Consider the following 18,492-nt stretch of genomic DNA (forward strand, 5'->3'; position numbering starts at 1 on the left):
TTTGCAACCGTTTCGAATTACCTTTGCATCTATACATAACAAACTATGAGAGCCTTCTTTGGGGAGTCCCCGGTATGCCCTGTAAAATCAAAATATTAATAATGGTTATATCACCTGAATGATTATCGGTTACTTATTACTTTCTGATGGCACATGCTGTTTCAATTCCATTCAAATTCAAAGACAGTTTGATTTCTCTGCTATCTGTATTGTACAATTTACGAATTTCTAATTTCTCTGCATCAATTGGTTTTGTTTCAAAACAGTTGGGTCCTCCCAACAAGAATAACTCCACTGTGATAGATGAAACAGGGACACATACTGGAAAATAAATATTTAAATAATTAAAAAAAATACAAAGTTTAAAACAATTACTTGTAGGTGTTGTGCTTGCCTTTCGGACATTTCGCAAAGATTTGTCACAGAAGATTTGCTGGCAAGCTGTTGTTGAAGGAACAACTTGGTGCCCCAATAAGATTACTCATATTAATTGGGGAACTTGTATGTGGTGCAACTTTGGAAAAACGGGATGAAGTACATGGCTGTACATGGGAAACACAGGATGAAGTAGATGGCAGTACAAAATCTCTGTGGTTCTTAACGAAGGCTGCAAACGTGATTGGATCACCCTTGCTCTGTAAAAAGGTAGATCAACAATATAAATTTGGACTAAGAAGAATAAAAATTGAAAAAAAAACTTAGGAAGACAAGCAGCTTTATACTTTGTATAAACGACACTGAGATTGACAAAATCATGGTCAGACATTTAAATAAAAATAAACCAGAATTAACGTCACCTTAAACCTTGCACAGGCATTCTACAATGTCCTGCCATCGACTACAAAGTGACGGGAGGAGAAACCGGGATCAAGCCGGCATTTGCCCTTTTGCTCTACGGGAGGTTTCTGTCCTCCCTGTCAGAAGTGACGGATCACAGAAAAAGGTATCAAATAGACGGTCCATAGGATGTCCGCAGCTGACCGAAAACAGACATACCTATCTTTAATTCCCAAACGTCTCATGGATCTCATATGGATATCCTAATTTGTAATCTATATATTTAAGATAAATAAGCTAGTTCTTTTTATTATTTATTTTATTGATTATGCACAATTAAAAGTCAGAAAATTTTAAGTTGTCAGACCAATCAGTTTTTATTGAAAAAGACAGTGATTTTCAAGTGGGCATGTAAAGAATGATCCGTTTTGAGGTATCGTAATTGGAATGCAAAATGCTTTACACATATTACAGAAGTTAGGGCAACAGATTCGAGATGAGGAGACAATTTTGATACCAATAATTTGTCTAAAATAGAAGACCGTAAGGGGTAAAATATACATGTCTTCCTTGTTCAAAAATCTTCTCCCAACTAAAAAACCCCGTTCATGATGTTTGACGATATTTTATATCATAAAAACGTTCTTATTCTAAAGGAAAACACAACTTTCAGATAATGACGTTGATGGCACAGCATTTTTGAAACGCAAAGACTTGTAATGTTCGACCCCAGCAAACTCAGGTTATACAACTTGGCCTGCATAATGGATCCCTTTAAGTTTATACAGCCCAATAGATGAGCTAGAATTCCCTGAAATTATTTTTTGGTTGCTTTTAGCTCTGTCGATTTCTTGTAATCGCCAAACTATTTGTTGTAGTGGTTTTCCATTTTTTCGCAACAAATTCTTCATTTTTTTAAGTTTGTTTTCAAAGGGTAAGGCGCTGAATTCATCCAGGTTGCCATGCTTCCGAACATCATTCGCCAAATGTATTAAGTTATGGACAAAAGTGACATATTTAGCGCCTTACAACTGCGCACCCCAAGTGACGTACAGTTTCAACAGAGACTCAGCGTAAGTCGCGTAAGTTTTGCACATTTCCCCGTTTAAAAGATTTTTTATAGCGACATGTAGTAACAACATATGATTTTACCTATCGGAACTCAAAAATGGTTTATACGCAACTGGGCAAAACATACAGCAAATCTAGTCGCGTGTGAGATGTATTTCCTGATTTCAAGTAAATAAGCAGATATGTTCTATAGTTTCAAAAGAAAACCAAAAATAAAATCTATAGTTTCACCAGAAAATGTTTATCAGACTTTCCCGTATTCATCGTATATCGTTCGTATCAGACCCACGTATTCAAATCCTTTTTTTGGACTCCGATGCACACTAGATGCATGTAGTTCAACACGACAAGTTCAATAAGATCATCTAGTCCGTCTTCGATTATTGACTTACAGCCATCCTTGAGGTGATTTTTTAGTTGTAGGCGTTTTCGGAAGGAGTCATCGGTTCTCAAAGATGGAACAATTTCAGGAAAGGTTACGCGGCCACCAGTTGTTCGTTGACTATGATGAGTTACAATGTTTCCCACCCATACTCCTCTTGTTGTATATTTCCTACAACCATAGTATGCGTTGTGGGTGGCGATATTAATCACAAACGTCGTGGCAGGGGCATCGCAACAGAGGCCACTAAGCACCACATAAATTTTTTTCCCACGAAATTGTAATCCTTGAGTTCACAGTCTTACGATATCGCCACGGAAAGAAGACAAAACATCGTTGACGTTGGTGGGCTTTTTGGCGCCGTGGTATATACCACCTACCAATATATCGTCCCAACCTATACGAAAAAAATACAATTCAATTTTACTATTGTTTCGTGAACTAATTTATTATCATTCCAGCCAATTATTCAATTAATTATTTCTGATACATAAACAAAACAACTAACCTAGATCTTTGAAAATAATTGCCAACAAATCACTCGAACTACTTTTCGACAACGGGATACCGTCAATATTCACAAGAATGTAAAGCACATTGGGGATTTCCTTCCCAGCAGCTGCCATTGCCTCAAGAACATTTAAAAAGGCTGCTGCAACATCAAAATGCTGGTATTTCCCTGGTGGCATATCCGTTAATTGAAGTTTTCCTCGTTTGGAGGACAACAGTGTTCTTGAATTCAGCGGTAAAAATGTCAGATTTGCATCACGATGAAGTATGTTAAGTAAATTGCTAACTAGACACCGGGGGATATTGCAATCGACCACCCGTTGGATTAAACTTTGTTTGACAATTGATTCAAATTCGTTCTCATCTTCAATACTCTCTGAAATTATTTCTTCTTTGTCATAAACTGACCAATCAAATGCATCATTTTCGAATTCATCAAATGAAGCATCACTTGTGGAGTCAAAATCATCTTCAATTTACTGTGTGTCCTCAGCACACCCATCATCAGAGCTGTCTGGCTCGTTGGTGTACATGTCTAAATAATTAAAATTTATAAATAAACTCAGTATATTGAAAGCTAATCAATAAATAAAAAAGCTATGGACAAAAGTTACATACCATTATCAAGTACACCATTATTGTCATCATCCAAATCTAAAGATGTAGGTTGTGACATTGTATTAACTGAATTGTCAACTGGTAAGTGTACATTTGACAATAAGGTCAATCGAAGTAGTACCATGGTTTTCTTGCGCCTTTTAGCTGAAATTAGTAAGTTACATTTCTTGTTTTGTATTCAAGCTTTAGAGTCGAAACATTTCTATAATTTTATTGGTAATTTGTTCTATTCCTTGTTTCTTCATGTTTGACATTCAGTTGTTGACCACGCGATGATTAAAAATTAACATTGATTTATCTGACAACTAATCACTAATGGTTACCTTACTTTGCAGGCATAGATTCTGATTTTTTCTACAACAAGAAAGAAGTATTCATTTACACACCAGTATTTCAACGCCGTCTTCAGTTGTAAGTTTTATTTTAACAGAGCTGCACATCGTCATTATCAGATACTAAAATTCATCTCTGTTAGCGCAGGTTCAATCTGGCAAATATTTTCTGGTTGATTTAACTACTGCAACTTGAAACACGTTATTTACGTTGTTAACGTTTCTTTACCCTTATTTTGCCACTGTCCCTGATTTGAGGGTTAACAACGGGACACGGTGCTAGTATCCCAAGACTCTTGGGGAGAGGGCTTCAGTGAATAAGCGTAAAACTCGACAACCAGATTGGTTTCTTTTTCAGTGCAAGATCGGGGAAACATTTGGTATGTTTTATTTTTATTTTTGTATTGTAGTTCATATTCAAAACATATTTATTTTCTAGATTCGTATGAGGCCTCTCGTGCCAAAGAGAATCTAACTGATGTTCAATCGGATATCAACTCTGCATCTGAAAGCCAAACAAAACAAAATATGGGTAAAGGCTATAGGAATAAGAGGACAGAACAACGATTCACCGTTGATGAATCACAAGATTCCAGCAGTGATGCAAGTACTGTCGGAATGTACGGGCCCACTCAATTTGACACTCCTTCTATTCCTCCAGGATTGTCTAAAAATGCTGTTCGAACAACCAGACAAGTGGTTAATGTACCCACGCAGTTCTTTCAGCAAAACGCAGAATACAGTCAGTCGTATTGTGTCGATTCTGTCTTGGCTTTAATACCGTCCATTTCTGACAACACACGATCTACAGTAGAACGTCCCAATGCTAATTCTCTGAAATCCATCAATCGACTTCATTGTTTAATGTTAACTCTCCATCGCCAACTGCTGATGGTTCATCGTCTGTAGTAGTCGGAAGGTATACTCGAGATATCCCATTAGTAATTTCCTCTAATATGCTCTTGTTTCATTATTAAATGCTTGATTTTAATTGCAGGTTTTGAGAAAATTGTAAAAAAGTTGGTGAGGGACACATTGAAACAAAACGACACATTAACAAATTTTATGGACAAACTTGTCATAATGGATGGGAAGTTGAATAATCTCACCCTAGCTGATGTTCTACCAGCAGCAGAAAATCCCACTTTTTAAATCGCACCCTTGAAGGAAGTAGAAGAAATCAAAGGGTTGGTACAACAATTACTGGACAAAGAGAATTATTATCAATTGGTACTTAAAAACTAAAGTGAATACGATTTTTTAAGAAACAATTCATTTTCTTGTATTTATAGGTCAGGTTGATCCGTTAGTAACTGTTTACAATGGGCTTGGAAATCAGTTTTTTTCGATCAAAGTTATGGCCTATGTAAACTGGGAAGGAAAAGCAAAAAAGGGATCGATACAAAACATGGTCTTCAGCATTCAATGATTACTACAGCCGTGTTTGGTTTGTATTCCAAAATTGGTTTAGTTCAAAATTGTAATTGTAAACAATAACGTTTTTCTTTTCTAGAGGGTATTCAAACCGCTTCCCGTAAGCCAAACAAATTTGAAATAGAAAATGATACAAGGAAAATAATGAAGGGAATCCCAGATAAATACCGAAGCATACGTTTAACAGAAAATCAAGATGGAATGGATGTCGACCACGGACCAAGATAAATGGTCCGCCAGCGGGAATTCAGTAGTTTATCACTGGCAAGTTTAAAATATTATTCCTCTTCGTCAGAAATGTTAGTATGTTTCTAATCCCATGTTATTTCAAAAGGATACTGAAATGAGAGAGAATCGGCTCTCTTTTCCCAATTGAAATTTATCCATATAGATGTCTTCTTAAATAAAAAATTTAACCTAGAGTTCTTGGGAATTGAAATTTCCAAAATCAAGAAAAATTAAAATGCAACTTGAATGAAACTAAAGCTATTCCACATCGAGAACAGAATCAGTTTCGTTACGTCGGTTTTAACATTTTTGTAAGATTGTCCCCATCTAACTTCTATATTTTTTTTGGGTGGGGTGAACCAGACTTTCAAATGGTTTTGCCAGTCACTGTTTGATGGTCTGTTTGAGAGCCCACACCGTCTATTTCAGTGCAGCTAACAACGTCAATTGCAGTGCAGCCAACAACGTGGATTGCAGTGCAGCCAACACCGTCGATTACAGTGCAGCCAACACCGTCGATTACAGTGCAGCCAAGCCCACAAGAATCATCCAATGAAATTCTTTACTGATACACCTGTTCGTGTTCCGTAGGCTAGCGTTTGATGTGTATAATTTGCGTATCATGTATGCGTATTTGTAGTGTATGTTTTTGTCAAATAAATGGTAATTTCAAACTGATTTCTGAAAGAATTTTTTCTAATTTATTTGTAAACGCTATGGTTAGATTTACGTCCAGTGGGGGACCAAATAAATGCATTATTAAACATCCTATGGACGTTCGCTTTCAGATCAAATGGATGTTCGTTTCCGGACGTCAATGGGACGTTCGTTTTAGGACGTCAAATGGAAGTCCGGTATGGACATTCTACGGAGAGGACATCAGGACGTTCTATAATCTTTAGAATAACGTCCACCTCGGACGTCCAGGTCAGAAGGAATGGACGCAATTGAGACGTCCAATGGGCGTAAGTGTGCTAGTAGGGCCTGGTCCCAACGGATTATCTAGGCTTATCAATCTACCTTTTTGAAATCATTGGAACTAAGGAGCTTTTTTATCAACTAGTGTTGAATCCAGAAGAGTCGAACGACGTCGCTATGCACTTCAAATGCTCAAATTAAACAAAAAAAGATCTGTGTTGTCAACTGTTGCTGTGTAAGTATTTATGGCTCGTCAATGCATTCAAAATATACTGCTGAATAACATTTTATATGTCACTACTCACTAGCAAGGAAAACTAGAAGATGTTCCTGTGAAGTTAAGAGTAAAAATGAGAGTCCCTGGATTCAAAAAGTTAGCCCTGGGCATTCAGAAATGTAAAGAAGTTGAAGAACAAGTGGGACTTGTTTTAAAATCTCTCCGTGCAGCAGAAAGAAGAAGTGACAGATTTCAATACGAATATAATTTTTGCCTGTTGAAAATTATTCATTTTATTCCATCTGCAAGGTAAGCAGTGATACACTTGATGACTTGGTAGTGTCAGTAGAGAGTCTGTTGACCAACTCTCCTGTTTGGTTCTTGTCAAAGTACTTTACTATGAAATTGGTTTTCAATATAAATATAGAAAAGAGGAAAAGAACATTTTTTTGGTTTGGTCAGCAGTGTAATGATAAAGTAGCTGTCATCTAAACTAAATATATATTTGAATAATTGATTTAATATCTATATTTTGAAGGAGATAGTCAACAGAACGTTACATCTATTCTCTTGATCAATGAAGACAGAGAATGTCATAATTCTGTTTATAATTCACTTCCATTTCTGCTGATCCTTGTCTTAGAGTTTAATTTTCTCGATGACCATTTGGTGATTGATTACAAGCGTCTTCTCAGTATTTCCTACTTCCTACGACCCCCCCCCCCCCCCCCCAAAAAAAAAGGTGTTATGTAAAAAGTTAGTTTCAAATTTTTTTTTTTTAATTTTATTTTTAGATTTAGACCTACAGCAGTTTGGTATTCCATGAAATCCCCACGCGAGTTTGTACAGCTGCGGTCTAACTCCTTCTTTCCCTATGTAAACAAATCAAATTTTCTTAATGCTTTAAAATTCAAATAAATTACACAAAATGGAAAATTAGCTATAATACCGATAATACCTTGTTTCGTACGGCTGAAAAAAAGATGTTCAATTCTGGATATAAACGAGACGTCGGTAAAATAATAACTGATAAATTAAAAGGGAATACCCAGAATCAGCGAATCCCGATACTTAAAAAAAATTAATTTGTTTGTTTCTTGTTATAATATTATTTTTACAACCTCTTCCCAATGCTGGAAGTTTCAAGAATAGTAATTCATTTTAGGCACAGATGGTGATCTCGCAAGGAATGTAACCATGCCATTTTTATTTTATTTTGTTATCTATTTTTCAATGTTTATCATCACCCATGCCTAAACTTGGTCACGTATCGAATGATTCGTCCTAGCACAGGCGTCTGCTGGTCTTATTAGGAAAACACTTAATAAATGTTGAATAGCATCTCCGGTTCATATCCGATATTGTCCGGATAAAGATGGAGAGCATTTCGACAGAGCTTCATTGGTGCGTTGTTGGCACCGTGAAGCCGTTTACGTATTTCATTTGAGCGAACCTAGCAACTACTGAGATAAGGAGAATGTTGAATTATCTTATCGCATATCCACAACATGTATTTATTACAACTGCGTATTACGCATTTGAAAAGGGAAAATCCAAATTTGCAGTTTTTCCTTTAATTTTTAAGATAGAAAAGCAAGCTTATCAGCTCGCCGCGAAGGAATAGTCGTAAGCCAGTTGAAAACTGTCTTAAATGACAAATTCAGGGCCTATTGTTTAGTCGGACTTATTCACAATTCACACTTTTCTTCATAGACTTTTTAGTCTTAAAACGGGATTTTTCTGTCACAGTTCAATATCCTTGCAAGTTATTTTCGTTTAGTTTTCTCAACTCATATGTTCCTATTTTTACAAATAAAGTTCAATATTTGAATTTAAAAATAACCATCTTTTAGTCAAATAGGGGAGAGGGGGGCTAGTTGGCAGGTGGGGTAAGTTGGCATTTTGCTATTTAGACCCCTTACAGACCAAAACAAATCAAGCCTTTTACACCAAATCTGAAAGACAACACCCAGATTGCTCACACAAAATTTCAAAAGTATACGACTTCCCCAACAGGAGTTATAGCAAAAAGAAAAAAAAACGGCAAAAAGTTTTTTTGGGCCTCTTAGCACTTTTCATTTTTCTCATAGCATAAAACTCTAAGAGAGTCAGAAAACACAAGCAAAAAAGAATTAATGTTTGTCTTATTTTTAAAAGAAACCCCACATTTCTACATTAAACAGTTATTTAGTTATCAATTTATTTGTTCGAAAAGCACCCTATGGGGTTAGTTGGCAGAAATTTTGAGGGGCATGTTGGCATACAGATTTCTCACGAGATGCTGAGTTGCAAGTTTTCAAAATTCGACCTAGAAATTTTGGAGCAATGGAGAATCGTCACTTGCCAACTTACCCCGTAGGTGGGGCAAGTTGGCAGACTTTTTTGTTGCAGTTTTTCTCAATTTCTCAATTTCGTGTAAATGAACATTGTAAACAAATTCGATCAATTCATAGAGAATTGAAATCTGAATCTGATTCATTCATTCAATTTGCAAAACGTGTGGTCAAAAAATTCAAATAAATTCACAAAAAGTGACCCTGCCAACTAGCCCCCCTCTCCCCTAACTGCAAAACATAAATGCAAATCTGGTTGTTGCGTCAAGGTTGGGACATCAAAGATTGCGTTATCACGGCGATGCTATGGACATCTGGTGGTGATTTATTTCGACCTAAAGTGAAAAAGTTGTAGTTCAACCACCAGATGTCACCAGTCGTGAAACAATTATTTTAGCAGTTTTTCATTAATTACGGGAAAACTAATTAAGTAAATAAAATTATTTTTGTTCTGGTCGCACCGCATATTTTTTGTGTAATTTTTAAGACCAAAAATTCCGAAATCTGTCGTGAAACACCCGAGTTAAGGAGCGGGACATACATACATACATACATACATACATACATACATACATACAGTCCCCTCCATAAGTATGGGATCACCCCGCGCCGTTCCATAAGGCAGCGTGTATTTTTCATATGGGTTTTTCGGGTGGCAAAAATCGAAAAAATGACATAAATTCACCAAACTTGGGATTTATGTCATTTTACGTCTTTTCTATTGTCTGAATTTTTTTCAGATTTTTTCCCCTATTTTTTATGCCTAGAAAAGTGGCGCACAAAGTATCGGATCACTCCGACGCCGCCCGTGTTGTCTTATGGCGCAAATGGGCTTTTCATATTGCTTTTTATATATTTAATTTTTAAGAAGGAATATTTATATTCAAACCCTTTTTACATTTCCCTTTTATAAATTAACTGTAAGATTTCCATTATGATCGGAACCATTTCCGAATTTTCCCAGATTTATTAATTTCCCCAGTTGCTAAAATAAGAGACTACAGAAGAGTTCATTTAGGGTTTGCAACCTCTATCGCCTGCCGTAGGCCGGAAAATTGGTGTCGTTTCTATACGCCCCTTAAGTAAAAAAGGAAGCAGAGCGCCAGTGGACAAGCACGTCCATTCTCCTTTCCCTCCTCTTATCTCGTTATGCACGTAATTCAAATTCTGCTACTGATCGAGCAACTGGAGCTGCTGTCGAGCGGAATTTCCCAGGCTACAAGGCATAAGACGCAGTCGACACTCGCCAGTGCCTGTTTGTTTGTTTTATGTTTCGTTATCTTTCGATAAATTAGGTCGACAGGCCAAGCATTGAGGTGATTTCACAAGTTAAAAAAAGAAACGTTTGATGTAATAGTGAAATTCACTTTTGTTCTTTCCTTTGCGAGATTTTCTAATCCACTAAAAATCGATCCTCGTTCATTAAATCCTGGTTCTTCTGTTTATTGTTTATGCTTAGCATTGAATGAATTGAGATCTAGTGAACAGCACAGCTGTGAGGGTTATCCATTGTCGAACTTGTTGACTGAGGTTTTACTCTTCCTTGTCTTTCGTGGGCCTTCCCCACATCGCGATCGTTGATTAATTATCTGATTAGTGATACGCGGTGTACACTCAGAATTAAAAATAATACGTATGAACTAGAGTAACGACAACCAACGACAATATTGACATCTCATCAAAATTGTTTAATTCATTATTGTTATTAGCCTTTCTTTTGTTTTTAAAGTGCATTTCATTTTCTATTGAATTTTGGGTGAAACAAATAATAAACAACTAAATTGTTTTAGTATTTCAGCAGTTTTTGAATGGGGTGGTTATTTTAGAGTCGAAGGTAGGGTGAGGAAAAAATCCATGATGGCCGCTTTTTCTTTTGCAGTATTATTTCAGTGGGCGTCATCGTCAAGACCAGTGTGAAGAGTAATTCGGAGGGTTCACCTTGTATTACACTGAACACAATATACACTTACACAAGTAGAGCACGGGGGATTGGAAAGGGAGAATAGAGAGGGAGAGTAGCGAGGGAGAATAGAGAGAGAGAGAGAGTAGCAAGGGAGAATAGAGAGGGAGAGTAGCAAGGGAGAATAGAGAGGGAGAGTAGCAAGGGAGAATAGAGAGGGAGAGTAGCTGCTGTCGAACTGCAGGAGGATGAGACGAACGGAGTGGTCGACGATCGGCGGTTCGGCTGGCTGACGGACTGCTACTGACCGCGAGGATGTCTTGGCTGCTGGGTTATATAGTAGCGGTGTAACCGATGTAATTTGGAGATGCCTCCGAATTACACGTCGTTCGGGGAAATTGGATTAGGGGAAAAGGTACCCCGAAAGGTTTGACAGTAGGACAATAGGAATACGTATGGGCAATAATGAAGGTGAGTGATGGGTCTGACTCGGCAGAGTCGGGATTGTTCCAGATGTCTAATTATAGATAGGTAGGCGAAGCTGAGGTTGCGAAAAAGGGAAAGCGATGTAGGAGGAGAAGATCAATACGTTACAACCAGAGTAGACCTCAGTTTTATTGGTTTTACCATGACGCTGTGGCACTGCGGATGCCAATCCTTGTCTCTCCGTGGAGTGTATTGACGATGAATGTATTTTTGCCAAGCCAAGTTTTGTGATTCAAATTGTTCATCTTATCTGTAATAAGTTGTAAGTATCATTTCTTTTGTTGTGATTTTTTATTCAAGTCCGACCGCATTTGGTACACCAGTAAAACCATTACATTTTTTGAATAATTGTTATTTTATTTAGGAACCAATTAATGACATTAATTGATTCAACCCAGTACAGATTGGACTGCAGTAAGGCGTGGAATGGATGTCATCGGCCATTCTTTTCTTCCGATTCTTTTTGGGGTGTTACCTGTCCCTTTAATTACGTCATTTTGGTAAGTGTTATATTATTCTCTTAATTTCTTTTCAGTTGATCTTGCGGTGGTTTCTGGACGAGCGTTTAGATTATTTTTACTCGGCCGTTCTGTTAAATTAACTAATTGTTATTTGTTTAATTAAAACCCACCCTCAGAGTTGCAGCTTCCATTTTATTAGTAGAACAGATCCCGTCACCAAATTGATGGTTAGTGTCAATTCTAAAATGCAAACTGTACATGCGTAGTGGTTAAATTGGCTACCTCCACTTTATCATCTCATTGGTTCAGAGTTTATAATATGATGAAGGTTTCTAAATTGTTAATCAATTAAACATTGTATATTTGGCCAAGTTTGTTTGAAGTTTAAGCCTTTTGCCGGCCAACTCCTTCATTTACTGATATTAAACGCTTAATTCATTTTTGACAAGTGAACAAAAGTTTCTGCAACCAGAGATCCATTATTTCATTAATGTACTTTTCATAAATTTTATTGCCTAGATCGCAAATGGACTTGGCTGCAATTGTTGTCGGGTGTTGTTTCGTTTGATGGAAACCAAATCAAATGTCTGCTGTTGATTCCTCGTCAGAGACAATCGCATTAATTACCTTTCAATTCTTTTATAGGAAGTCGGCATGAGAATCTAAAACCACTGGGCCATCGTTTCCAAGGCTTTTGGTGAATGATGCGGTACCTTTCGGTAAATCAGCGCCTGTTTTCTGCAAGTGCATACAGTACGAATGTTTTGTTTTATTTATTTATTTATTTTTTTTTCAAATCATAGCAACAATTCTAGGCCGATGTATCGATTCTTACCGTTGGCATTTTTGTTTTTCAATCGATGGATAACCAAATATTGTTTTCCTTTAATGACACTTGTGAGGACGGTCCGGTAATGTTTTGGCTAGACGCAGCAGCTGGCTGCTCTTTCGTCCATGACGCCGTAACTCTAATCTGTTTATTCTCTTCCACATAGAATCCATTGACTTGTGTCTTCCATTTTGTATGAGAACATTGACAAACAACAGGGACGTAGATTAAAATGTAATTTATTTGTTCGTTGATTTTCGAATTGTTAACATTCAAAAATTGCATCAACTATCGTTAGACTTGCTCGAAATTTGAAGTAAATTGTGTAAATTGGAATCAGCAATTATCTGTCTTTGATTTATAATGTGGGGGAAACAAAACGGACGAAAATGAAAATGATCGAAATCGAATTTGTTTTGTTTTCGCAATCGATAATTAGGATACGATGAATGAATTAGGAATTAAATTTTTTAGGCATCGGGCTGTTGCGTAAGAAATCTAAAACCATTCGCCTTTAGACATTTGAATGTAACGCTTAGAAAGTGAAAGTTTCAACAAATCGTCGTTGTTTCCATCTTTGTCCGGATGATATTCCAACGCTAAGCGCTCGAAATTTGAATCGATTTGGTTTTTTGATGCGCCATTTTCCAATTGTAAAAAGTTGTAAGCGTTTGCCAGTGCTTCTTTCTTGGACAAGTTGAAAATTTTTTCAATTATCCAGTTGGATTGATCTGGCGAAACTATTTAGAATCGCTCCGGCTACTCCGCCAGCAATTCCTCCAATGGCAGTGCCATATCCTGGTGAAGCGTAAGAGCCAATCGCCGCTCCAGCCACTCCCCCGATGAATCCACCTTCGCAGGGCTTCAGATATTTGAGCCAAATTCTGTCCAGGAAGTCTAGATTCTTCTTAAGGTTTTCCACGTCCACAATTTTTTGGAAATTCTTTTCGCCGTCAATTACCGATTTCAATATTTTAATCGTTTGTTCGTCGCCGGGCTGATTGGTGATCAGAGTCAGCATGGTTGTTTTTTCGATGACGTACTCCGAGGGGGCGGAAACTCAAAAAAGTTAAAAAAAATTACCCGAAAAGTAAAAGGTAAATCGCCAAAAGAAATTTGTTGGCGCGAAATGACAAAACATCAGATAGGGAAGAAAAATGGGGAAAAAAGTTAAAAAACAAGGAAAAGAGCAAATTTTTCTGTTTTTTAATTACAAAAAGAAAAAAAAATTACCCGAAAAGTAAAAGGTAAAGCGCCAAAAGAAATTTGTTGGCGCGAAATGACAAAACATCAGATAGGGAAGAAAAATGGGGAAAAAAGTTAAAAAAACAAGGAAAAGAGCAAATTTTTCTCTTTTTGCTGACAAAAAGAGAAAAAACCAGACATTTCGGTTAAAAAACCTTTTTTTTCAGGGGGAAAACTACAAACTTATCAATGCTTAAGGGTATTTCGATTAACGCGACACCTAGAACAATTCGTCGCAGTTCATTAGTCACATCGCTACTTTCGAGTACCGATGGTTGTAATCATGGATGAAAGTGAAACAAAGTGCGTTTTTAAGTTGTTAGAAAGCTATGATGTAATTCTAGCCCCTCGACTGATTGCCTTGCTAAAAGAAGTTGATGTGAGTAATCTTAGAACTCTAAGTAAACTGGATTCGCCAGAAAGAAGAGCTAGCCTCGAAGAGGCCATTCGCGAAAGTGTTAGTGATCCCATGCGCTTTAAAACTCATGAAGAAAAGTTAGTTGTTCTGGGTGAGAAATTTGCGAGTGACCCATCAAAATTTAAATTCTCTTTTGGGGAGAAAATTACGCTAGAAGAAGTGGTAACGATGTCAAAACGTATTTTACAAGAGTACTCAAAACAGTACACCTTTTCTCGTTCGACGTTAAAGCGGAAGAGCTCAGTCCGTCATGATGCACCGATTCAAAAGAAATCTCGCCCTGAAGTCGAGCCTGAAGTTGTGCTATCAAATGTTTCCGGTGGCCCATCAACGGCTGCATCGGCTGCTGAAGATGAATCAGCCGTACCAGCACCGCTGATCAGGAAAGGGAGAACCCTTCACGAATACGTCATGAAGTGGTTTCAAACCACAAAGATGTTGGTTGAAAAGCAAATTGCTTATCTTCCAACTGATTGTAAAATTATAGCTGAAAGCAGCTCAATAAAGTGTTTGAAGTGCGACGTAATACTTAAAACCGGTGTAGACGAATACGGCGGCTGGAAGATAAGTCACTTCGTAAGTCATCATCTTCCAAGGTTCCACAAAATCGCTCCTGAGCCGCAGGAAACAAACTCACATGAGCCTGTCGCGGATCCAACGCGTGTCCTCAACACGGTACCTTGCACGGTACCAGCACCTATAACCAATAACGAGGCAACCACTGCCAACTTGATCAATCAAAATTTTTGAATGCCGGGAACGAAAATGCAGCTCTCGTTCCCGGCTTTGTTAAACCGACGTTGTTAAAGTGGCTGTACAAACAATTGTTGTTGAATAAAAATAAGAGAGCTAGAGGACGACGCTTCACAAATGAAGCACTTATTCGCTTTTGTGTGAACTTCTATTGTATGGCCGGTAAAAATTCGTATGAAGTTCTGTGTGCAAATTTTCACGGCGCCGTCCCTGGTCTGCGTACAGTCAAATCGAAGCTCTCTCGGTACGATAGATCCGTCCCGGAAGGTGTAGTGAACGTCAAATATTTAAAGGATTTCCTCATTCAAAACAATTTACCTCTCATCGTGTCTATTAGTGAAGACTGTACCGCTATTGTGTCACAGAGAAATTATGACAGCGCTTCTAATTCCGTGATGGGTGTCAGTCTACCAATGGAAGCAAGCGGACTAAGAAATCACAGACGCGCGGTAGTCACAGATATAAAATCAATTGTCGACGTGTTTGAAGAGTTCCCTCGAGCAACGCTGGTGCTTGTAGTTATGGCGCAACCCCTAGTCGACAGCATTCCGCCGATCCGTATTCTTACATTTTGTACGGACAACAAGTTCACTGCGGAGGACGTAAAGGCTCGCATGCATTCGATAATAACAGCATTAGCAGCGGAAGGGATTCTTGCCCTTGTTTGTTCCGCAGACGGAGATGCCCGCGAAATGAAATTTATGCGTGAAACGGAAGAGCTGGGTCTTCCGGTTCCAAAAAGTATATATAATTTTTTATGCATTTTTTTCTTCCAATTTTTGAGTTCGTCTTTTAATTTTTTCATGTGAAAAATTCGTTTGTAAAGGTATCCCTGTTGGCCAGGAAACGCTTTATTCCCTTAAAAAGTCATATTTTTATTTTGCTGCTATTAAAATCGGATGTGGCATATCAGTCCAGGATCCCATTCATTTAGGTATAAATTAATGAAATTGTTAAAAAATTAAAATGTAAAAGAAAGTAATAACGAATTTTATTTATTTCAGTGGCGAAGTTGCGAATGAGACTAATTAGATCAGAAAAATTTATAGCGATTGGCAATTACATTGCTTCACCGGTCCACTTGCAAACCCTAATGAATCAATATGATAAAAGTCGACATCTGCTAAAACCTGAGGATCTCAACGCGCACGATAAAATGAACTATGGATCGGCAGAGAGATTATGTCAACCCCATGTTTCCCAACTGCTCCAGCATGTTGAAGGTAGTAGGCTATACATATGAAGGCGAATTCTTTGAAAGAGTTAGAAATTTTTTTTATTTGTGCGAATGTAAATAGGTTCGGAAGCGACGCAGTTCTATCTTAGGTTGATGAATTACTCTGCTTCAAGTTTTTTGGATAAAAATTTGTCGCCACTGGATCGAGTATATCGAATGTGGTACGTGGTGTTCAGTCTACGACTGTGGCGCTATTGGATCACCTGTGATAAGGCGTACACTTTGGCTGCAAATTTTATGACACTAAACGTGTATCTTTGCGCCGAGTTTAACGCTCATGCTTTGGTACTTATAGTATTAGCCTTAAAAGACAAACCAGAAGCTTTCAAACCATGGCTGTGTACCAGCCAACCATGTGAAAGTTACTTCAGAGGTGGCCGCTCTTGCACTACAAACTGCTCAACAATGGTGAACTTTACCGCTCGCGAGTTTTTCAAATCTCGATGCCGCAAAATTGATGCAACCATTCGCCTTACATCAGACGGAGTGAAGGATGGCCTGTCCTATCCTCGTTTCGAGCGCCCTTTTGACCAGCCGACAAACCAACGCGTGTGGGAAATGCCGTCGATGGCAGAGATGGACTGTAAAATCCGCGTTGCTCTCGCCGATGCCGAAAAAGATTTGAAAAAACTAGGTTGATAACCATTATTCGATTTAAACCAACCAGCAATTCCTTTTTAAATTGTTTTCCTGTAATTAATAGGTTTGCGAGTATCCGGCAAGGACAAGTATTGCTTCAATAAGCAGCTAGCTGAGCAACTTTTCAGAATTAAAAAAACAAGAAAAAAAAATGACAATTCGACCTCGTCGGCCGATTATGAATTTCTTGACGAGAGCGATGAATCGCATTTTGACCTAAGAGAAGATGTTTTCAGTCGAGAGGCTCAGGAAAATAACTTGGAAGAAGGAGACAGGGATTATGAGTTCGACACTCTTGGGGCTGTCATGAATGGCACATTCCGTGATCTTTCAAAAACTCATCCCGTTCATGATAACATTAAAAACACAGCCTTTGCTACTCTTGTCCGACCTGATGGACACACCCAAGTTGTTTCCAAACAGACAATCTGTTGGTTTCTAGAGGGAATGGTGTGGAAAAATAGCAGCGACCGTAAGTGGAGATTTGCAGGTTGCCCCTCTGGTTTTTTTAAAAGAAAAAGAACAATCACAAAAGTTGAAAAAACTACCCTCAAAAACGGCCTTTGGGCAGTTTTCATTACAGCAGATGGACGAGATTATCTCCTCGGACAAGTTCTAGCCTTAGTTGCAATGGATGGGAAAAGTATTCGTTGTGTGAATGAGTGGAATGTGGATGAAAAAACAGAAACCCGTGTTCTGTGTCAATGGTACAATATGGTTAGAGAAAACGGGAAGCTAACGGGTAAATTGACTAGAACATTTATGTTCAGTAATGGCTATTATTCCTGCAAATACTATATATGTACTTGTCCCATCCCTAATTCTGTTCAGCTTGAAGATGAAGACGGTTTACTGTTTGATGTAGAAGTTGTCAATCAATTGTCCCGCTTCTGTCAATTTAAAGAATAAAATCTGACAACTCTGCTGTATAACCGCCTCCGGTAAAACAAAAGTCCCAAAAAACCATTTATTTCGCTAGAAAAGTTAAAAAAACACAAGAAAACCGGGAAAAGAAAATAACCTACGCATAAGCAAAAACCCTATGTCTTGTTCAGTCTTGTTGTGCTATTTGTCTAATGGCGCGGAAAACTTTCCAAAAACAACAAAAAACTCTCACCTACAAAAAACTTTTTTTGAGTTTCCGCCCCCTCGACGTACTCCTTAGGGAATCCTAAATTATTTTCGTGGACTCGATGCTGCAGCTCCGTAGTTGTTTCTGCTATTTGCAAAGTAATGCACAGCATTACCACGGTCACCGCAACCAAAGGAATGGGCTTCATTTTTAATTATAAATGATTTTTCAAACGATTCCGTAGTATGTGTGTTTCTGTATAGGAGCAAACGAAATAACAGTGAATCACGATGACAGTAGTGTAATAGTGAAGTTGCGGCATCAAGAGAATGGCGCAGTTATAATAATTAAGGAATAAATAGTCTTGACGCTGTTGATACAGTGGGAAGAAGTAAAATCTATCAAGTTAATATGACTTGACGAAATGCAATTAATAAAGTGCTCTTTCGTGATTTTATTTGTTTCGTTATAGCCTTTTTTTTAAACGATTGTTACTAACCAGAATATGGGTGCTGGAAGAAGAGAGACGTGGTTGGACTTGATGCAATTCGTTACTTTAACACTTAAGCGTCCACTGACTTTACTCACATTAGAATTGGCTTTTAAAGATCATTCGCTGGGTTGTCGATTTC

General features: G+C 37.9%; 2 protein-coding genes across 2 annotated transcripts in view; one reads left to right on the forward strand and one right to left on the reverse strand.

The window, feature by feature from the left end:
• LOC124312357 (collagen alpha-1(I) chain-like) overlaps positions 1 to 18,492 on the reverse strand; it is a 1,404,094-nt gene that overhangs the window by 356,619 nt on the left and 1,028,983 nt on the right. The gene's annotated exons all lie outside the window — the stretch shown is intronic.
• On the forward strand, positions 15,068 to 17,697 carry LOC124310692. Its single transcript, XM_046774649.1, has 5 exons — positions 15,068 to 15,653; positions 15,739 to 15,846; positions 15,917 to 16,135; positions 16,211 to 16,783; positions 16,853 to 17,697. The coding sequence occupies exons 1-5, from the start codon at positions 15,068 to 15,070 to the stop codon at positions 17,695 to 17,697; spliced, it is 2,331 nt and encodes a 776-aa protein (XP_046630605.1).

This window comes from Daphnia pulicaria, chromosome 8 (assembly GCF_021234035.1).
Source record: "Daphnia pulicaria isolate SC F1-1A chromosome 8, SC_F0-13Bv2, whole genome shotgun sequence".
NCBI classification, from domain to species: domain Eukaryota; kingdom Metazoa; phylum Arthropoda; class Branchiopoda; order Diplostraca; family Daphniidae; genus Daphnia; species Daphnia pulicaria.

What these genes read in the sequence shown, in the direction of transcription:
- LOC124310692 (XM_046774649.1), top strand. Translation starts at nt 15,068, where the DNA reads ATGGCCGGTAAAAATTCGTATGAAGTTCTGTGTGCAAATTTTCACGGC. An exon ending in GGGTCTTCCGGTTCCAAAAA is followed by an intron (nt 15,654 to 15,738) that starts GTATATATAATT and finishes TCGTTTGTAAAG; the next exon opens with GTATCCCTGTTGGCCAGGAA. An exon ending in CCAGGATCCCATTCATTTAG is followed by an intron (nt 15,847 to 15,916) that starts GTATAAATTAAT and finishes TATTTATTTCAG; the next exon opens with TGGCGAAGTTGCGAATGAGA.